General features: G+C 36.0%; 1 protein-coding gene across 2 annotated transcripts; it reads left to right on the plus strand.

Moving 5' to 3' along the window:
- The first annotated feature begins 835 nt into the window (after positions 1-835).
- Positions 836-18,967, plus strand: LOC140140841 (protein O-mannose kinase-like). Of its 2 annotated transcripts, none has more exons than XM_072162595.1 (4): positions 836-944; positions 12,287-13,254; positions 14,718-14,875; positions 17,640-18,967. In XM_072162595.1, exons 2-4 carry the CDS (start codon positions 13,104-13,106, stop codon positions 18,396-18,398), a joined length of 1,068 nt encoding a protein of 355 aa, XP_072018696.1. In that variant the 5' UTR covers positions 836-944; positions 12,287-13,103; the 3' UTR covers positions 18,399-18,967. The 2 variants fall into 2 exon arrangements, with proteins under 2 accessions (XP_072018696.1, XP_072018695.1); XM_072162594.1 differs by having other exon boundaries at positions 837-944; positions 14,715-14,875.
- Positions 18,968-21,428: the final 2,461 nt, after the last annotated feature.

Consider the following 21,428-nt stretch of genomic DNA (forward strand, 5'->3'; position numbering starts at 1 on the left):
TCGAACCTACAACCTCTCGCACTTCAAACCACGGCGTCAACCACTAGACCATCACAACCTGCTGTTACATACTCGTAACTTTTGCAATCTTATTTCTCATTCAGGGACTCGATCAACAATAATATTTTTAAAACTGCTTTTAAGTTCAGTCAAATGAGGTGATATTACTTTTTATATTGACTTCAATATTTTGTAAGTCAATGCAGTATTTTACTTGAATAAAGAAATATCACTGGAGTCAACTGGACGATTCTGACGATTATTATTCGATATAATGACAAGGCCGGCTGCTATTTTGCTAGTGACACTTGTCACTAACGGGACACGCACGATTGAGACACGGACCGTTTTGAGAGTAACTTTCCAACCTACGACTCGATTGTTCCACCAATCATTTTCGCTGAAAATTTAATACAAGCTCAAGTTAGTTAATATCTATCATTACAGAAAAGCATAAGACCGGCGTTTGCCCATAGTTGTAGATATAACCATTTTGGTGATCGTGACATGCAATTTTTCTCATTTTCCCGGCCACTTTGGACATGTTCAAGCTTCTTTATTTTCAATATTATTCAACTTTTACTCGTTTTTTGTTCTTTGCACAAATGTTTGGTATCTTCTCCGTGATCATGGTACACAATTTAAGCAAACAACGACTCGTGTCTCCCATTTCTGGAGCTATTTCGCTAAAACATGTTTGCCGGCCAAATTTTCAACATTTAGTTACGTAACCCGTGTTCACCAACCCGTAAAAATTTTCTATCGAACAAAAGAGGTCACGAAGTTGCCGTCGTACTGCGATGCTTCGACTGTTTGTGTCTTAATCTCACTCTCTCTTATTTGTTGCCATGTAACAAGACCGATGGTTGATATTATGTTGCTTTGCAATACTGGTCATGATGGGAATTTAGACTGAAGCACAGTCGTTGGTTGATGTCTGCAAGGTATGTTATTTCCCCGTTTAGCTTGATGCTTGATGCTTGATGTCTTAACTCCTAGAAAGCTTCCACTTGTCCAAGGAGACGGACGAAATCGTGCTGTGCAGATGTGCGGGTGCGAAGAATAGAAGACTAGAAGTGCAGTAAAAACATCCTCATCTTTAAAGCTGATGATGGGTGGTGGTTGGCTGCATTGCTCTCACCGCTGGAAGGGCTGCTGCCTGGAATGCTGCGACTGATGGTGCTATCACTGCTTCCAACGGGAGTCTATTCCAAAGTGGAATGGTGCGGATGAAGAAGGAGAACTTATATGTGTCACGAGAAGCTTGTATTGGATGATAACGGAGGTGATGGCTTGATCTGACTGGTAGTGGGTGAAGCTGAACACAAGGTGGAAAACTGACATTGATGAGGTTGTAGTGGAACTTGAAGAACATGGTGCATTGGTGGAGTATTCGCCGGGTAACTAGTTGATCAAGATCAAGTTGTTGTAGAAGAGGTGAGATACTGGCTTTACGGTCATAGACACCACAGATATAACGCACAGCCTGGCGCTGGACCAGTGTGTGGACTCCATGCTGCCGCCGCGTACTCCAGCTGGGGACGAACCAGGGTTTGGTATGCTTTCAGCTTGATGTTTTGTGAGCATGGTCCCATGTTTCTTCTGATGATTCCTAGAGTACTGCAGGCCTTTGATCTAATTTTGGCAATATGCTGGTTCCACGTTAAGTCACTGGCGATGGTGACACCGAGGTACTTATGATTAGATGTTCTTTCTATGTCTTGTTGCGCAACGTTGTAATTGAAAAGGCTGGGTTTGGTCTTACGAGTTATGGTGAGAAGTTGGCATTTGGAGGCGTTGAAGCTCATCTGCCAGGTATCTGCCCATTTGAACACTGTATTGAGATCTTGTTGTAATATATCATGATCAGCATCTCCTTTAATTTCTCTATACAAAACGCTGTCATCAGCAAACAGTCTGATGCTAGACTTCACTTCATCTGCTATGTCATTGATGTACACAAGGAAAAGTGTCGGTCCCAATACTGACCCTTGTGGAACGCCTGATTTTACTGGCGACCATGGTGAATGCACACCGTTGACACTAACACACTGCTCCCGGTTATTAAGGAAGGCTTGAATCCACCTCAGTGTATTTCCTCGAATTCCATAGTGATGAAGCTTAAGCGCCAACCTCTGATGTGGTACTTTGTCGAACGCTTTACTGAAGTCCAACAACAGAACGTCCGTTTGGCTACTCCTATTGAGGCACTCTGACCAATCATGAACTGCTTCAAGCAACTGCGTTTCGCATGATCTTTTTTCACGAAAGCCGTGCTGATGATCAACGATGACATTATTTGTAGAAAAATGTTTGGAAATGTGCGAAAGGACAACCTTTTTTGTAAATGGATGTAACAAGTGCTTTCCTCCACACCTCGGGTAGTAAACCAGATTGGTAAGATTGACAAAAAATGAAATGAAGTACGGGTGCCAATTCTTCTGCGTAGTCATGTAGTATCCGTGCAGGTATGGAATCTGGGCCACCTGCTTTACTGGTGTCAAGTTGCTGTAGCTGTTTCAGCACACCTTCTACGCTGATATTAAGATCACTGATAGATTGGAACTCTGAAGCACCCTTGCTGCATGTAAGCAGTGAAGCCAAGTCTTCTTCAGTAAAGACTGAAGCAAATTGATGGTTTAACACATCAGCTTTTTCTTTATCTGTTGAACTATTTTTTCCGTTGACTGTCAGCGTTGGAATTCCCACTGCCTCACGTCTCTGGGAGCGAATGAAGGACCAGAATTGCTTAGAATTGGACTCCAAGCTTGGTCCAAGTACCTCTTCCATATATGTGTGGTAAGACTGCTTTAGTAACTTGGTAACATAGTTACGTTGCTTTCTGTAGCAACTCCATAGTCTCTGAGAATTTGATCTTTTAGCACTAGCATACAGCTTATCTCTTTTTCTCATTTGCCTGATAATTTCTTTGTCAATCCACGGATGGCTTTGCTTATTTTTAGACATACGATGTGGAATGTGCTTTTCCATTGCTTCAAGTGTGTACTTCCTAAAAAGCTCCCAGTTGTCATCAACTGATCTTGAATCCGGGTTGCTTTGGAAGAACTCTTCACAGTTTTGGTTGAGGCAGGCTTTCAAGTTTTCATTATCAGCCCTTTTGTAGATGTAGACTTTGTGTGGTGGTTTGTTTTGCCTTTTTGGTTTTAGGTTTATGTCAAATAGGAGGATATCATGGTCACTTACTTATATATTATAGCTGACATATTATAGTGATCGTTGCTTGTTGTTGTTTTGTGTTTTTGCCACTAATGGATGCAGATATGGTATATGGATGAATGGCATTTGCTCTAGCGTATACAAGGTTACCTACTCTGTTCAAATAAATGTCTCTGTTATATTTTCTTTGCTAATATTTTATATGGCAAGCAAGTATTGATTTTATTGTTTAGTTTAATACACACACGTTCAATTCAAAAAGCAGTGAATAACAAATTTCCAGTCTTAGTACACTGCGAGTCTAAAGTACATAGTGCATGTGTAAACAGAATTCTTTCCACTGATGTGGTTGTGGGGAAGGGCTATTAAAAACGGTGCATTGAAATCGTATTGTCGCCCAAATATAACTTTGCAAGGGTCATAAAGAACCGTCAAATGTAAGTACTAAAACCCATGTTTAAAGCCAATACCCTGGGCTAAGGGATCGAGTGTTCATAAATACTTTGGTAGGGGAGGGGGGTGGTTGGAAAAGTTGGAACCTCGGACGTCAAAATATTTGTGATCCCCCCTAAAAAAAGTTGGATTTGTTTTGGATCCCTTTTTATGCTCTAAAAAATTTTGGATCCCCCTTCATGTCCTAAAAAAGAAACCAAAAATATACATCATTAACAATGGCATATATTTCTTTTTGACATTGGGGTTGGAGAAAATATCTTGAAGTACAGCACCTTTTGCTTAAGTTTGCTTAAGTTTATGGTACAAATGCGCGCTGAAGCTAAACTGGTTAAATATAGTACAAAAGTGGAATTAATTTGCGCGAAGGGCAAAAAATTTGGCACTTTTTAGTTTAAAATGACCAAATATGGGGTTAATTTTGGTTAGAAACCCATACACATTACATAGACATCAACATTGGGGAGGATGATTGTATGGACCATCCCCCATATCAAAATATTGGGGGGATTTATCCCCCACCCCCGGGATCTACCCCTATGGTCATTAACTCAGACATTAGCTAAAAATTACCGTTTGGAGTTATTACTCATTGGAGTGATAGTGTTACACCCAAATTGTAAAGTGCGCACATTTTGTTGATTTGTAGCTTGAGATTAGAAAATTGAACACTTAACATTCATGCGCGCAAAAAGTTTGGAATGTACATGCCTTCTCGTACATTTTACCCCGGTATTTTAGCCTCAAATGTTTTTGATCCCCCCTATTAAGGACTGATTTTTTTATCCCCCTTTTTAGGACCCACAATTTGTTGATCCCCTCACATATTTTCCAACCCCCCAAAGTATTTATGAACACTCCCTAAATACATTATTGGTGCTTGTGAAGATACCTATATTGCAATGACAATGGCCTGTTGTTAAAAATAAAATTTGGAATTCCCCTTATATTTTTCACGATGAAAGATAATTTACTCATACTGAAATCAGACGCATATACCAGGCTCTAACGTCCTTTTTAGTTTGCTATTTTTTCCTTGAAAAGCATTTTTTAAGGATTAAAATATTATATTTATTTGTCCATCAATTTTCAGTTTCAGCCTCCCCAAAAGGAGAGTTTTATTACATTGTAAATATAGGCCACCGGCCCTTTTCACATCTATAAAATCAATGATTACAATATTTACCAATTTTAGAAACACATACAAACAAAGTCAGTCATTTTTTTCAATACTGTACCTGGTAAGCAGTGCATAATGGCAGTATGAAGCAAGTTCTTTTAAAGTGTGTTCATTTGATGAAGTCATAAAACGAATGAAATTTGCCATTGTTGGCCTCGAGTCCAAACAGGAGGGGAAATATTTTGCTCTAAGATCATCGAAGAAGCTGCATTTTAGGAGAAAGTGCAATTCATCTTCAACTTCTTCTTCTTCGCAAAAAAAACAAACACGTTCATCATAAGGCAAATTTTCTCTCCGTCCTGTCTCGACTCGAAGGCAATGACTAGAACATCGTAATCTTGCCACGGCAGTTATGAATCGATTATCATTAAATACATCAAGATAGTGTTCAGAAATGCGCATGTTCTTAAATTCCTGATATAGAATAAGACGACCGTTTGATGAAACCTCTGCCACCCAGTCTTGATGAGAGATGTCAGAAACTCTTTGGCTAAACGAGTTTAAGAATTCGATTTCATTACCTATATCTTGTGCAAGCCATGCATAGCCAAAGCCATACGAGAACAGAATATCTTTAACAGCGCTTGCCCAAGTTGTTTTACCATGTTCATCAAGTCTAAGTAGCATCTTATATGCAATTCTTGGATATCTATGATCGGGAAGTCGCAAAATCCTCAGCCAATATTTTATAAACCTGATTATTTGACGAGTGTATAAAGATGATCTACCACACTCACCCAGAGCTGCACAATTTGGAGTTGATGAATTTACACCAAGGAAAAACTTACACGCTTTTGTTTGGACTCTTTCAATAAGATGATATTCACCAAAGCCCCAAATTTCAGAACCATACATAAGAATGGGAGCGACAGTTGAATCAAAAACTTTAAAGAAGTGCCGCATGTGCAAAGCACCCACCTTTTTTGAAATTAAACGCAACTGCGCCATAGCTTTACTAGCTTGGTCCGACAAAGTGCGTGTTGCTTTTCCCCATGTATTTCCTGGTGTTAAATTTAAACCAAGATATTTATAAGTATTTGTTATTTCAATGCGATTTCCCTTAAAAAACCATCTTTCACGCTGCGCAATTCTGCCACCCCGTCTAAAAATAAGCACTTTGGTTTTTGCGATATTTACATCCAAACCCCATTCATCACAAAATCGGGCGAGAACATTTATATGCCGTTGTAGGTCATAAACCGTATCAGCAATAAGTACAATATCATCGGCAAAAAATAAGGATTTGATTTCGTTCACACCTTTTCCAATATTGATACCTTTTCCACCTCTATTTTCAAGCATTTCATGAAAAATTGATATAAAAATCGAAAAGAAAGATGGACTTAGCATACAACCTTGCCTAAGACCAATATTACAAGGGAAAAAATCAGTGATGTGGTTTTTATCCACTTTAACTGCAGATGTTAGCTTCTTGTATATACCAGAAATACATTTATAAAAGTTACCAGAAATACCAACTTCGGATAGGCGCGACAAAAGCTTATCAATTTGCACTGTATCAAAAGCACGTACGAAATCAACAAAAATACAATAACATTTGCGACCTCGACTGAATTGATTGTTGATAATTGCATGGAGAGTGAATACATTGTCGATAGTTGAATAGCCTTTCCGAAAACCAGCTTGAGCTTCTGGAATAATACTTGTGTTTTCAATGAATTTGTTCAATCGACTGTTTAGCACACTAGTGAATATCTTACTGAACACATTAATCAATGATATACCACGATAATTTCTAACATCATTTGTATCACCTTTTTTGTGAAGAGGGGTGATAACAGACATGCACCAATTATCAAGAATAATCGCTGAGGAGAAAACAACATTAAAAAATACAGGTCAAGCATGGCAAAATATCATTAATGCAATATTTATACATTTCACTACATATACCATCCGTGCCAGTTGACTTGTTACACTTCAACTTTCTTATCGCCTCAATGATTTCAATATCAGTTATATCAACATTCAAACACTGGGCATGATCTTGATTTACACCAACATTCATATTATGTTCATTATCATTCACATCACGATTTAGATCTGTTTTGAGAAGAGAGCTAAAATGATTAAACCAATCAGATGGAGAAATTTTTGGATCTTTTTGGATCTCACCTTCTGTTCTCAAAAACTTTATGAATTTCCAGAAAGACTTTGGATCGACACAGTTTGAAACCATTTTTTCCTTCAAAGAATTTTTGTAATCACGCTTCTTCTTTCTACATACATTCTTGTATGCCCTTTTACTCATCTGGTAAAAATTCAAATTTTCACTGGTACTACTTTTCCGAAACAACTTTAGACGAGACAGTTTTTCTTTTTTCATATCACGACATTCATCATCAAACCATCCACCTTTAATTTGTTTCTTGGAGTTGTATGTGGTACAACACTTCATGTGGTTTGCAGCCTTTTGTAATAAACAAATAAACTTTTGAACACCATCATTTATATGACCATTAGCTATCATTGTACAAATTTCATCAAATTCATGCTTATTTTCAAACACATTTCTTGAAAACTTACCACTTTTCTCAACCGACCAGCAATACTTATCAATGGTATGAAGTTTGCAATTATCCTTGAGACCATTATGCAAAGAAATTTTAACATTACAATTTAAAGACCATTTTAAAGGCATATGATCAGATTCAGTCATAATATCTACAGAAAAATCACTTATATACTCAAAAAGTGGTGAAGAAATAATCAGATAATCAATCACACTTTTGCCCTGTGAACTAATGAATGTATATTCACCATAAACATCACCACAACTTCTACCATTCATGATATGAATATTGTGATTTTTACACAAAGTTAAAACATCTCTACCATTTTTATTTACAATATTATCTTTTGAAACACGTTTGCGTTCAAAATCATCATAGTCATAATTAAACTCTTCACATGAATAATCAAAAATATACTGTACAGAATCATTTGCAATAAAGTCATTTTCCACACCAGTGCGCACATTGAAGTCACCACACAACATAATCATCGCATCATATGTATCCTTCAAGTGAAATAAGATGTCATTGAGTGTTTCAAGAGGACTTTCTTCAGTGGCTTTATACGTGCTTGATTGAACATCAGGGATATAAACTATTCCAACAATTATGTTTTCAAGAAGACCAAAGAAGTTTTTATCAAAGAGTAAGAAAATACCATGGTCAAAATCAGTGTTAATTTTGGTTATGCCCTGCATAAATTTATTTTTGATAAACACAGCAATACCACCAAGGAATCGACCATATTTCTTAATTTTTGGTCTAAATGATGTATAGGCCATATAGCCATCAAAAGAGTTTTTAAATTCCTCGGTAGACTTAGCCCAAGTCTCAGTAAGGAAAATAATATCAAAACCAGTACAGTAACGCATAAAATCATCATTTTGCAATTTGTTTTTCAGTCCATTTACATTCCAACACATAAAATTACAATTTTTAACGTGATTAGAGTTCAAAGTTGAAGGGCGTTGGCCACATCCCTATTTGATTACAACCTCATTTTCTTCTTCATCCACAATCCATGTAATTTTGTTTCCATCCTGATCTGTTGTTATTAATTTCTTGTATGAAATTTTTGCTTTAGAAACCGATTTTCCAAGTTCACGTTTTTTGTCTCTGAGTTTCTTTTGAATTGACCTGGTGTTTGTACAATAATCCTCATGGACATAAACTCCAGCGCCCTTCAATTTGTATGCATTTCCCATAACTTCTTGTTTGTCTTTGAATTTAGTGAACTTTGCAATGATTGGAACGCTTCCGTTGGTCTTTGGTCCATTTGCGATTCTGTGTACTCTTTCAAATTCCATATGATCATTTTTAACACCCATCTTTTTACTAATTGTTTCTCTCAACTTGGTTTCTGCATCTTCCCATGATTCAGATGAAGGTCCTTTAACACCATCAAATATCAAAATATTTCGCCTAGATCTGTCCTCCTGCTCGTCGAGTTTAGCTTGCATAGACTTAATTGTTTCCTGGGTTTGTTCAAGTTCATTTTGCGTGCGTTTGAGACTATCATCAACAGCATTTATTTTATCAAGTTTTTCACTCACGCTTGTCAGATCCGCTTTGATATTTTCCACGTCATCTTCTAATGACGCAACCCGTCTGTCCATGGACGCCCATTTCTGGTCTAGATGATCTATGCGTTCAAGAATTTGGTCTAATTTATCTAGTTTCTTATTCATATCTGCAAGGGCAGCTTCCATTTGAACGGGTCCAGGATTCGATTCTATATCGTTTGACAGTTCCAGCATTCTTGGTATATAAGGTTTATATGGTACATACCTGACGGTGTACATACTTCCGATGTCGTTATCAAAGGTGTTGTTATTATATGATAGTCCATACAAAGCTTCCATGGTCGGTAGAAATTGATCGGTACAGTACAACAGCCCATTTGTAGCATACACAACGTACGCTATAACGATGACTGCACTGACCAGTCCATAACAGCTATCGCGGGGTTCATATTTCCCGCCTGGGTCATACTTCCCCCATGTCCGTACATTTCTCCACGATACTGGTTGTGTAAATCCTCCTATTCTAGCTCTCCATATAGTCGTAGGAATACCCATGATATCCCAGTTTATTTAGGAAACACTTTAGCACTGCAATGTTACCATAATTTACAGTCAGAACGCACATAATCGAGTAATAATGATGAATTTGGTGAGAGCGAGACGCTGCCAGTGTTTGTATTATGCCGCCATATTGGAATTTGCAATCAAATTTGGCAAGGGTTCGAACCGTTAATTAAGTACTAAAATCCATGTTTAAACCTAATATATACCCTGTTATTTTACACATGGAAAAGAAGTGAAGTACAAACAATTGTAAAAAAAGATCAAGTTTTGTTCTAATTTATGCAAATATATGCATAATTGGAATAGCATTACCAATTTTTTCTTCATTTCTAATTATGCCAATGTGTCAAAAATTAATCTAACTTTTAAAAAGGTGGACATTCAAAGAATTTTGTCATCAAAGGTGCAATGCTGATTTATATGCAAATTTTATGCAAATGAGCTCATATCTATTGTTCTTCACATGCAAAACATTCAGTGAGAACGTTGCCACTTTTCCCGTGTCTTTTTTACCTCATTCCCCTTTCCTATACATAATGGTATTATGTTGTATTGGTTTTCAGAAGCAGTAGACCATGTTAGGTGTCTCACTCCCAAAGGCATGGTTCAATGAGCAATATGGAAACCAATGCATTGGTAATAAGCACTCTGAAGTGTGATATTATTTTTTACCTCAAAAGTGGCTATTTTATGTGCTATAATTATTTTCATATTTAAAATGTTTCAAGCAGCTTCACCACAAAAATAACATAACAACTAGGCATACAGAGTGTCCCCGTAAGAACTGTATCCGTCGGAAAGTGAATTTTTTTGGTACTTTAACGCATAAACCAAACATAACTAAATATCCAATGTGGTTGAAGAATATATGAGCTATACAGGGTGTCCCAGAAAAAATTACCGGGCGAATGAATTTTGAAGTCGAGAAATAGACATCAGAATCCAAAAATCTAACCATCAGCGTGTAGCCCATCTTATTCTGCATCTTATACGCTAATTTTACTGGCATCGGTTGACTGATCGCGAAGAAATCAGCGATTACATAACGCATGCCTCAATTCACTTCATTCCAAGTTTGAAAGAAAGATCATTCAACACACTGCGCACTAGTGGTTAACACTGTCATTTAGGCTTCAGATTTTGTTCGAGGAAATCCTTTTCGTTCTTTTTAAACAATCTGTTTCTTTCAAAACATCTAATTAGGTTTTGTTCAAATTTGAAAACCTGCACGATATTGAAAATGAAAGCTTGCATGTAAGATGATGCTCGGTACTTGTAAATATCTTCTTTTTTCGTTAATGTTGATATAAATGTTGCATAAAGAATTATTGTAAAAAAATTTCTCACATACATTAATGTTTTTGGAATATTTCCAAGAAATTGTAATGCAAAACATTAATGTTGCATGGTATCAAAAATCACACATAAAACTGTAAGCAGTTGATCATTGTGATTCTTGGCTCAAATGTTCTTTGGAAAGTTAAAATATAACATATTTGCACAACCTAAAGAATTGAAGTTGGAAAGCTTCCAATTGCATAAATCAAAGTTTTCTCGGACAAAACTGTTATTTATATTCAGTGAAAGCATGGAAAACACAACACCGTCGGATTATAAAATAGATAATGTGGACTAAATTTAATGAAATACACAAACTTTAGGAAGCGGTGAGCGAGTATGAAAAAGCGCCTGTTGATCAAACTTGGAATGAACTGCTTTGATGCGCGCATTATGTAATCGTTAATTTCTTCGCAACCATTCAACCGAATCAAATAAAATTGTCGTATGTAATGCACTATAAAATAGGCTATGCGCTACATTTAAAATTTTTTGATTCTGATGTCTATTTCTCGACTTACGTTCAATTTTATTCACTCGGTAATTTTTTCTGGGACACCCTGTATATCACTCCGGTTTTGAAATACAAGAATTTTACAAAACTACTTCATTTTCAATCCTTTCCACGTAGTCAAATACCTATAAATACGCATCGTGATGCACAGTGATTATCACTCCGAATACAGATCATCGATTGATATTTGAATCCGTGGAAAGGGTTGTAAATGATATGAGGGAGTTTCGTAAAATTCTTATATTTCAAGAATGGTGTGGTCAACTGTCAATATTCAAAAAGTATGTGATAGCTGATTTATTCTTCAACCACACCAGTTATTTAGTTATGCTTAGTTGTGGCGATAAATACCCAAACAATTAAGTTTCCGACGATACAGTTCTTCAGGGACACCCTGTATATTCCTTTTGTGTAATGTCAATGTGAAAAGATAAGAAATGGTAGCGAAATGGTAGAAAATTGGCAAGGCCAAAAAATAATAGGTACAACCATTTCCACTCGTACGGTAATATGGTTGGGTGACTGCGTAGAATGGCAGTAGTATGGCTGGAGTTTGTTGAAAAGGCAGGGTTACCACAGACACGACTTGGTAGCCCAATTGGGAGACTTTTGCGGGATATCCCAGTGACCTATGACCATTTCCAGCCCAATTGGGTGACTTTTGCAGATTATCCCCAAGACCTCTTACCATTTTCTCTCCCATATAGGTTTTTATTTTGTTAGCGCTCTGAGCCTTTTGGAAATGGCGCAAATGCTCTTTGTATTGTATTGTATAGTTAAGAAAATTATTGGGTGAATTTTCAACATTGGCTCTTGTGACTTTTAGTAGTTTCAAGTCCCATAGAAACCAATGATTAGGGAAAAAATTGGGTGACTTTTTGAAGATTTGACCCGATATTTGGGCTAAATTCTATTTAGCAACCCTACACAAAGGGGAAATAAACATATTATATATATGACTTGTTCTAACTACTTGTTCTGTAACTATTTATTTTATACTTAGTTCCTGTTTGGTGACAGTATGGAAGAAGCTTGCTACTTGAATGGTATCTAGAATCATAATAATGGTGGAAGAATTATGGCGCAGGGAACCAGTTACATAATAATTACATCAAAAAACAATATCGTTATTAACTAGTGAACATATTTTTGGAACTAAGTCAGTCAACACGTGTTTGACTGTGAACATATTTTCAACTTGGGAACCGTAGTCAAAAAGTGTTTGACTGTGAACATATTATTGGATTCAACTTGGCAAATAATCTCAACACGTGTTTGGCTGTGAACATAATTATTATTGGATTCAACTTGGCAAATAATCTCAACAGGCGTTTGACTGTGAACATATTATTGGATTCAACTTGGCAAATAATCTCAACAGGCGTTTGACTGTGAACATATTATTGGATTCAACTTGGTAAATAATCTCAACAGGTGTTTGACTGTAAACATATTATTGGATTCAACTTGGCAAATAATCTCAACAGGCGTTTGACTGTGAACATATTATTGGATTCAACTTGGTAAATAATCTCAACAGGTGTTTGACTGTGAACATATTATTGGATTCAACTTGGCAAATAATCTCAACAGGCGTTTGACTGTGAACATATTATTGGATTCAACTTGGGAAATAATCTCAACAGGCGTTTGACTGTGAACATATTATTGGATTCAACTTGGGAAATAATCTCAACAGGCGTTTGACTGTGAACATATTATTGGATTCAACTTGGGAAATCGCATCCTTTTACATAGATGTCGGACGTTTCATTACATTTATCCACCGATAAGATATGATTTAGACCCGGGATTTAGATATGGCTAAACGGACAAGGTTGTGTTTCATGTTGATAGCATTACTATCATTCATTGCTGTTGGCTCTAAATTGATCATCTTATTATTGACGAAGAGTATATCCCCGAGATTGTCAGCAGTTGGGCAGAGTGATCGAGTAGTACTAGGTTCGGGTAAGGGAGACTGGACTATTTTTTTTAGGGCGGGCTGTACAGTAGTCGGGCCGGTATAAACTTTAAAATTTACCGACCCGTCTAGTAATATAACAGTCATTTTGGCTTCAGAATCGGTTAAAAAGTCAATTTATCAATAATGCTTAATCAGGTTCCGACACAGTGGCCAAAAACTGGCAAACTGGCAAAAATGGTAAGAAGTGGCAAAAATGTACTCATATTGAGAGTTAAATATTGACACATTCAATTACGTGTACTAGTGACTAAAGCAATATGCAGACTCCGAGTATTATGTAGACGTATACTATTAGATATAACATATCTACGTTATTTATATATTGTTATTCTATTTCCAGTAATGTTTAAGTTCTAACGAATGTTTGATGACGTAAAATCGATAAAATGTTACGTATAATATCTGGTAGAAATATATTATCGATTTTACGTCATCAAACATTCGTTAGAACTTTAACATTAACTGGAAATAGAATGGCAATAGATTAAGGAACGTAGATATGTTACATACAATATTGTACGTCCAATAAAAAGCCTACATACTGCTTAAGGATTGTTTAATTGGCGTAACATAAAAAAAAGGGTCGGTCGGTGGACAATATTTTTAAAAAAAATTTTACACATATTTTATGCCGTAAATTGCTTTTTTTCTTTCTTTTTTTAATTTTAGGTTTAAAAAAAACTTTTTTTTTTTGCACAAATATAAGAAAAAAGTCTAGGGTCGGGCCTATTTTTAGGGTCGGTCGGGTTACGCCAATCAAACAATTGTTTTAGGCCTAATGGAAACCCAAGCCATTAATTGTTAATATGTTATTTATAATTACTAAATCTGGTATTATTACACAAAAGAAATTAAACAATGATTAAAATTATTTGTGTTGAGATGAAGAAAAGTGAACCATTGACCACTTTGTCAGTTTTTGCCATTTTTGCCAACAAAACTGGCAAAAATTGTTTTGCCAAGTGGAAAAAACTCGGTTTAAAACCTTGAGTTCAATGAACATATATGATAGAATTATGGCACAATGATGAGAATGATGAAAGCCCGAGTGAGTGAGTGAGTGAGTGAGTGAGTGAGTGAGTGAGTGGGTGAGTGATTGAGTGAGTGATTATCAAGTTTATTTTGTGTATCTTTGTTAGGACCTATTTGCGGCTTTAACTAAAAAATTAACCTCTACCTTCTCTTTTGTCAAAGAATATTTTTGTTTGGTGTTAGTATTAGCATCTCAATTAAAATTTTAAAAGACTCCACGGGTTAGAATATATTTTTTAACCAAAAATATATTTTTTTAAACCACAGAATAAACGGCTCTTTTCAGAGCCAGAGCCACCACACTTTGTAAAAGGAATTTAAATTCCACTTTTTTAAGGGGCAAACTTGCTTCCAGTTCAAATTTAGATAGCATGAGTTTGATTTTACAATCTTCACATTTTGTTATGTTCAGGAGCTGTGGATGAACATCATTTTAAAGGCACCGACAGACATTGCAGTCCAGGACATTTTCAACTGAATAATGATGGTATTTGTCATCCCATGCTAACGTGTAGCGACATTCAAGACAGTGTCACTGCCATTCATAAAATCGGTGGTGGAAAACATAAGAATGTAAGTTGATGGTTTTCATATTTTCGTCAAATATGTATTCACATTTCCCGAAATCCTTTGCGATTGATCCCCGATGACGTATTATCGAAGCGTGCATCTTTACTACAATCAACAATATTCAAGGTGCGCAAGAAAGATGTGCGCATCGGTGATTGCGAAGTAAGGGTCAGGTTTGCAGTATAATTGAAGACGGAATTAAAAAGACTAGTTTCCGCATGACGTCCTGCCATGCGCCAACCACACCAAAAATGCCGCACTGCGCAGGTCAGTAACCAATTACGTCGCGCCTTTGCCCTGAAGTCAAACGCAAACCAGTCTTTTTTAATTCGGTCTTTAAATATAAATTGTTTTAAAAGGGTTCCAGATAGCGACGTTTGCACAGTATTTTTTTATGGGACCTGAGAGCACATCAGACACACCAAATTGCATTCTGAATACGAGGGTTGTCCTTTTAATATCAAATAGTTTCTTGGAAAATAATGATATACGCTCGTATATAACACAAATTGTATGGCAAATTTGTGAACACTAAAGTGCTTGTAGCTGGGATGAAAGGCAGACCATGAATTGAACATTTTGACCTTTCGTATTGAAGCTATATACATAACGTTTTATAAAATATCATGTATATCTTCAATACCAAAGGACAAAATTGAATACCTGAGTGGAAGAAGGGCCCAACTCCATCAAAACGGTTTTTGAGATGTTAAGAAAAAACTTCATATTTGGAAAAGTTTTATAGACAGAATGTTTTCATCTTCAGGGACCTTTAATACATGAACATACAGTATTACATACGTTCAAAATCATATGTTTCCATGGCAACGATACAGGTCTTAATATGAGCTACAATCCAGGAAAAAAAGGTTGGCACAGTTTGCCTGTCTTTTGGTATATCTCTGTCCCCGCTACCCCAATTCAATGTTGGACCAAGCCATGTTGTCAACAGGTCCGTGAGACCCTCCAACATTGAATGATGGGGAGTGGGGAAGGGTGAGATATAGGGGAGTCTGTACTACACATATATTGCATGCACGTTTCCCTCGCCTCCCCAATTCTAATAGGGCACGCATTTCCATTGTTTAGTGCAAGTGTGCCAACTATTAATTTCGGGTTGTAGAGTTGGGCCCTTCTTCCAGTAATATACTGCAAGTGTCAGTTCCGTATAAAGCAGATGTGTTATAAATAGCTACAAAAATTTGGAAATGTCCATTAATTGCACAAGTAGAAGCATGTAATATGTTAGCAAGAAAATATACTGTAGTGAAAAGCAGATTTTATGGATGAACAAAATTCCACTTTAACCCAATGTTTGTGGAAGAAGGGCCCAAGTACATGGAGTTGGGCCTTTCTTCCATGAAATTCATGATTACGTGTACGTGGAAGACTATTTAGAAAGTGGATTTTTTGGCTCATCTTTCACACACAAGTCTGCTGGCAATAAAATGCTGGGTCTAACTCATTTTTGTAAAAAATTGGAGTAGGGCCCTTCTTCCACCCAGGTATTCAATTTTCAATTGATCATGTTGATGGTCAGCTTTATCCCAGCTACATATACTTTTTACATGTCATTAGATTTATAAAGTTTACTTCGAGGACTGTTGAATGAGGTGCGAATAATAGTGTTATTGATGTTCCTTCCGCTTCAGGGATCAATATCACAAAAATCCTCTCATCTTTTTAAAATGTCTAATTTTATTCGTCTTCGAAAAACGTTTAAATTGAGAATTTTTATGAACAACATTTTAAAAACATTTTGACCATTATATATTACCCGATATATTGTGTTATTGAAACAATTTGATCAAAACCAAATCACAGTTTGTGTTCTGTGTGTAGGTAATAGGTTGAAAGAGATCAATCCTCATTGAGATCTAATTGACTAATTGTGCGATGTTACCTATGTAATGTATTCCTAGATGGAGCAAACTATTCTTTATTTGAATAGTTTTTGCAAGAGGAACAATTTGTGACCATTTAAATGAAAATCAGTTTTCGATAATGATCCCTGCTTATGTAAGCCCAAAATAAATGACATTTAACATTTTCACTTATAACTTGAGAATGGAGCATCACGGATCAAACTTTATACTTTTTCGAATCCTTACCGGCCAGAGGAATACATTGGAGTGGTTTTCAACAAAATTTCAACATGATAATTTGACCGCTTTCCCAAAAAATCAAAAAATACATTCATTCACTCTCCAATTGACCTAAAACATCGCTCAGATCTTTTATTGTACTAGTATCTTGTGTATGGTTCAAAATTTCGGCTTAGAGTTTTTCGGCTTAGAGCGGGTTCTCTAGTAATATAATATCCAGATCTATGAGTTTGTAGAGTAGGTCTAGCTATAGGTCGTAGATATGGTAAACAAGCTCACAAAGCCACTTTCATTTACCATACTATACTAAAAATTATTAAATTTACGTATTTATTTACTATACTATACTATACTAAAAATTATTAAAATGTACATATTTATTTATTTTTAAATAAAAATTATTAAAATGTTTATATTTATCTTTTTTTAAATAAAAATTATTAAAATGTACATATTTATTACATGCATGCCGTGTATAACTCCCTTCTGAGCCGACTGACACCGTCTGGTGTCGGTGGCTCAGAATAGGGCTGAAGATGTCCAAGCGAATACTGGATGAAAGCTTCCTCTCGGTAAGCAATTATTTCAAGTTTGTGAGAAATAAGACAAGTTAAACACGTACACATTTATTGATAATTATTGTTCTTTATTTTCGTGACCAGATTTATCTTGCCAGATGGAAGAACTACAACGTAAGCCTTGTGAATTTGACTAATCCTAATCCGTCATACACCAATTACTTCTTATCTGCGGCAAAAAATCTCCAACAATTTCAACCAAGTCCGTTTGTAACTCAATTGCTTGGGTTTTGCTCACCAATTCCTGCCATTGTCACAGAGTATCACAAATATGGGTCGTTAGCAAATATCAAGAACATCTTAAAGGACACCGATGAAGACAGTGGGGCGACGAGATTCCAACTTTGCCTTGATTATGTTAAAATAATTCATTTTCTTCATTCAGGTCCAACTGGTGCTTATGTCATGTGTGATACTTATACCTTAATTCAAACACTTTCTCAATTTTTAGTGACTTCTAATTTTCATGTGGTTGTTAACGATTTAGACCTACTTCCTCTGGTCAATTCGTCCAAGGGAATTTTAACAAATTGTTGGGGAAAAGTCAGCGTGGAAGCTGGGCAATTTGCTGCTCCGGAACAATTAGTGTGGTCTTCTACAAAAGACGAAGTGCCAGGTTATGACGAGAAGTCAGACATCTGGAAGATTCCAGCGGTAGTGGATTATTTGTTAGGAGCGGATCTTCATGGAAATCTTACCAAGCTCATATTGTCCAAACTTCACCAAAAGTGTCGCAGTAAAGATCCAAAACTCAGACCAACGGCAGCTAAAGTTTTAAAAGGATACTTAGATGTACAACAAACAATGAAGATTATAGAACAACGTGTTTATTCAATATCATAACTTCTTTTTAAAGGAGTATTTCGTAATTTTAGCATCCCTTTTAAGGGAATGGATCAATAGGGCCTAGATATCCACAAAAATGCTTATTATTAATTTTACAGTTGATTCGAAAACATGAATTTGCGAGGTACACAAATACATTTATTGCAGTGCCCCCATATAGGGGACTGTGTTGTCGCAGACGAAAACAAAACATACCGGACATGTCTTTGACAAACACCCGAATAGACCAGAATGGTTTTGCACTCTAACATTATGTAGTCCTAGGGTTTTTGATGATAAGAATCTCAACTTCTGGGGTTGAGGCTGTGGACCTTTAAGCAGTGATACTGCATAAAAAGTTATGTCACTTAATAAAAGCATACAACTTGGAGAAAGGGTGTATGTCAAGATTGGGCTATTCCAGTTGAAATCCACACTACCCCTCTGCAAGATTTTGGAAATATCTTCCACAGGGGGAGTATGTCATTCAAATGTAACTAGTCAGGGTTAATTATTTTGAAACCCATACTCCCCCTGTATTATGGCTTTACCTCTATCTTCCACAACTGGAGTGAGTATTTCAAACGAAATTAGCAAATTGTCTATTCTATTCAAAACTCATACTCCCTATTTAGAAGACTTTAGGTAAATCTTCTACAGGGGTGGTATGGATTATCAATGGAATAGCCCATTGTCCCCTTTCTGCGCTATTGTTTGTAATGTCTATTGAACTTTTGGCTTGTAAAATAAGACGAGATAAGAACATAAATGGTATAAAACGTCCCCTTCAGAATTATTTAAAAAAAATGTATGCAGACGATACTAAAGTATTTCTTTCAGATCAAAAGCATGTAGGCCAAGTTCTAAAAACATTACGTGAATTTTACAAATGAAAAAAATTCACAATTATTGAACATGGCATTTGAAGTCGTTTCTAGGAGTGTATGCACTACCCATGATCATGGTAATAAGCATGGTTTTCTTTAAGCATTTTTTTAAAGGTATTTTCAATTTTTTTGTGAATTTTCCCTCTGAAGGGGTCCAAAACATTGTCCAAGGGGTATTTTTATAATATTATTTTTATCATTTTTGAAGATATATTTAACAATTTTTGTGTTTTGGAGTGATGGATCTAGAGCAGTCAGAAGGGGGGGGGGGGCAATTTTAGAAGAAAATAATAACACGAAAAAATGCCACCTGAGAAGTAAAAAACTTTTGCAAAATGAAGACCTAATTGAAGCGATTTGGTGGAACATTTTGGCACAATTAATGTATAAAATTTTAGTTTAAAAAGCCGGAACTTTGTGAAACGAGCACTCCAAGGATTCTTTTGTGGACGGCAAATTTTCCCTATTATGGTAGGCCTATAAATTGTGTTAAACATAATTTATAGGCCTACAATAATAGGGAAAACAGGACAATGAACGCTTTTTCAATTGTTCAAACTTTACACATGCAATAATAGTGCCAAAATGGTGCACCAAATCGCTCTAATTAGGTCTTCATTTGCAAAATTTTCAAACATTAGAGAATAAAATTTGGTGAAAACCTTCTGATAATTACAAACACTCGCTGAGCAGCAAGACGTTCCCTCTAAGCTTTTAATCCGATAAGCTGATTATCTATTTGTTTTCAAATTGGACGACAACCTTTGATGTATTACTGAGCTCAATCATCTGAAATTACTGCAGCGTGAGCTACCCAGGCTGGTGGCCCAGCATAGTATTTTATTAACAGAAGGTTTTCTCCAAATTCGTTTCCTAATGAAGTTCTGGGGGGGAAACATCCTGCGTTAGTTGACTAATTGATAGACACAAGAATACTTTAAATCAGTTGCAGTTTAATAACAACAATTATTTTATTCAGGATTTAAGATTGTCTATCAATTAGTTTATAACCTTTCACTCATTTTATTTTAATTACTGTTATTTTATTCTATACGTATATTTATTAAGTACTCTGCTGAGAACACCGCGCTTTACAATGAACAGTGATGACAAATTAAATTGTACACATCAGCACACAATGAGTTTTATAATGATTACGGCATTGGTATAAAATTGATAAAGTGATGCGCAATTTAGGGTAAGAGGTTGTCTGACGCGGTGGGTATCACTTTTATGTGAGTGTACCCCTCACCCTTCAGTAAACCTTCTAAGCGAAAGAAATTGTTTTAAAATTTCGTTTGACACGGATAATGGTAAGAAACGCTGAATGTTATCTTTATTAATTTGTATTATTTTAAGAGTGACCCTCATTTGTATTCATTCGTGAGTCCACATTCATAGCTTTTACAAAATGTCACAACAATAAAGAGAATATAATATTATGCGGAGACGAAGATGAAATAAATCTAAATCTTAAATTAAGTGACAATGCTATAGTAGTTGATGTTAGAGGTGATAAATATCTGAGTAATAGTAGGCATAGCCTATAATAGACTAATTCCAATCAGCCGTCTACACTTCGCATATACTGACGGTTGACGACTGAGGGCAGCAGTCTAATAGCCTACACCTTCATTTCCGTGACGATTGTGTAATTTCAACATAAAATCCATTATAACACAATATTTTTTTTTTAATTTACCAAAACCAAAGTAATGTAGACCAGATCGAACACCCAAGGATGGAACAAAATCAACAGTTGCATTTTAAAATTCAAATCAATGGAAAGCACGGCGTCAGTTCTGTTGTTCGCAAACGCTTTGTGTACAAATCAAAAGGGCATCCAAAATGGAGCAATCTGCAGCTTCAGAAGTTGCATCTTCCTTGGGATTTTGGATCACAGTGTCTTTGTTTCTCGACCGAATCAAAGTCTTAAATCTGAATTTATTTATTTATTTATTGATTTTATTTATTTATTTATTTTTTAACCTGGGTTAACCTTTCAATGCACTAGCATTGTTCTCTCAAGGTGCCCAAGTGGCACAAGGCCAACATTAAAATACACAAGATACAACATATACAAATACAGAAGATATAATAATACACACAGTAAAAACTAGCATACAAATTAAAAAAGGTAATCAGCAAAAAAGACAACAAC

The sequence above is a fragment of the Amphiura filiformis genome, chromosome 19 (assembly GCF_039555335.1).
Source record: "Amphiura filiformis chromosome 19, Afil_fr2py, whole genome shotgun sequence".
Taxonomy (NCBI): domain Eukaryota; kingdom Metazoa; phylum Echinodermata; class Ophiuroidea; order Amphilepidida; family Amphiuridae; genus Amphiura; species Amphiura filiformis.

Coding starts and splice junctions, on each gene's coding strand:
- LOC140140841 (XM_072162594.1), top strand. CDS start 13,104: ATGGCTAAACGGACAAGGTTGTGTTTCATGTTGATAGCATTACTATCA. Junction 13,255..14,714: donor TCGAGTAGTACTAGGTTCGG/GTAAGGGAGACT, acceptor TGTTATGTTCAG/GAGCTGTGGATGAACATCAT. Junction 14,876..17,639: donor GTGGTGGAAAACATAAGAAT/GTAAGTTGATGG, acceptor TTTCGTGACCAG/ATTTATCTTGCCAGATGGAA.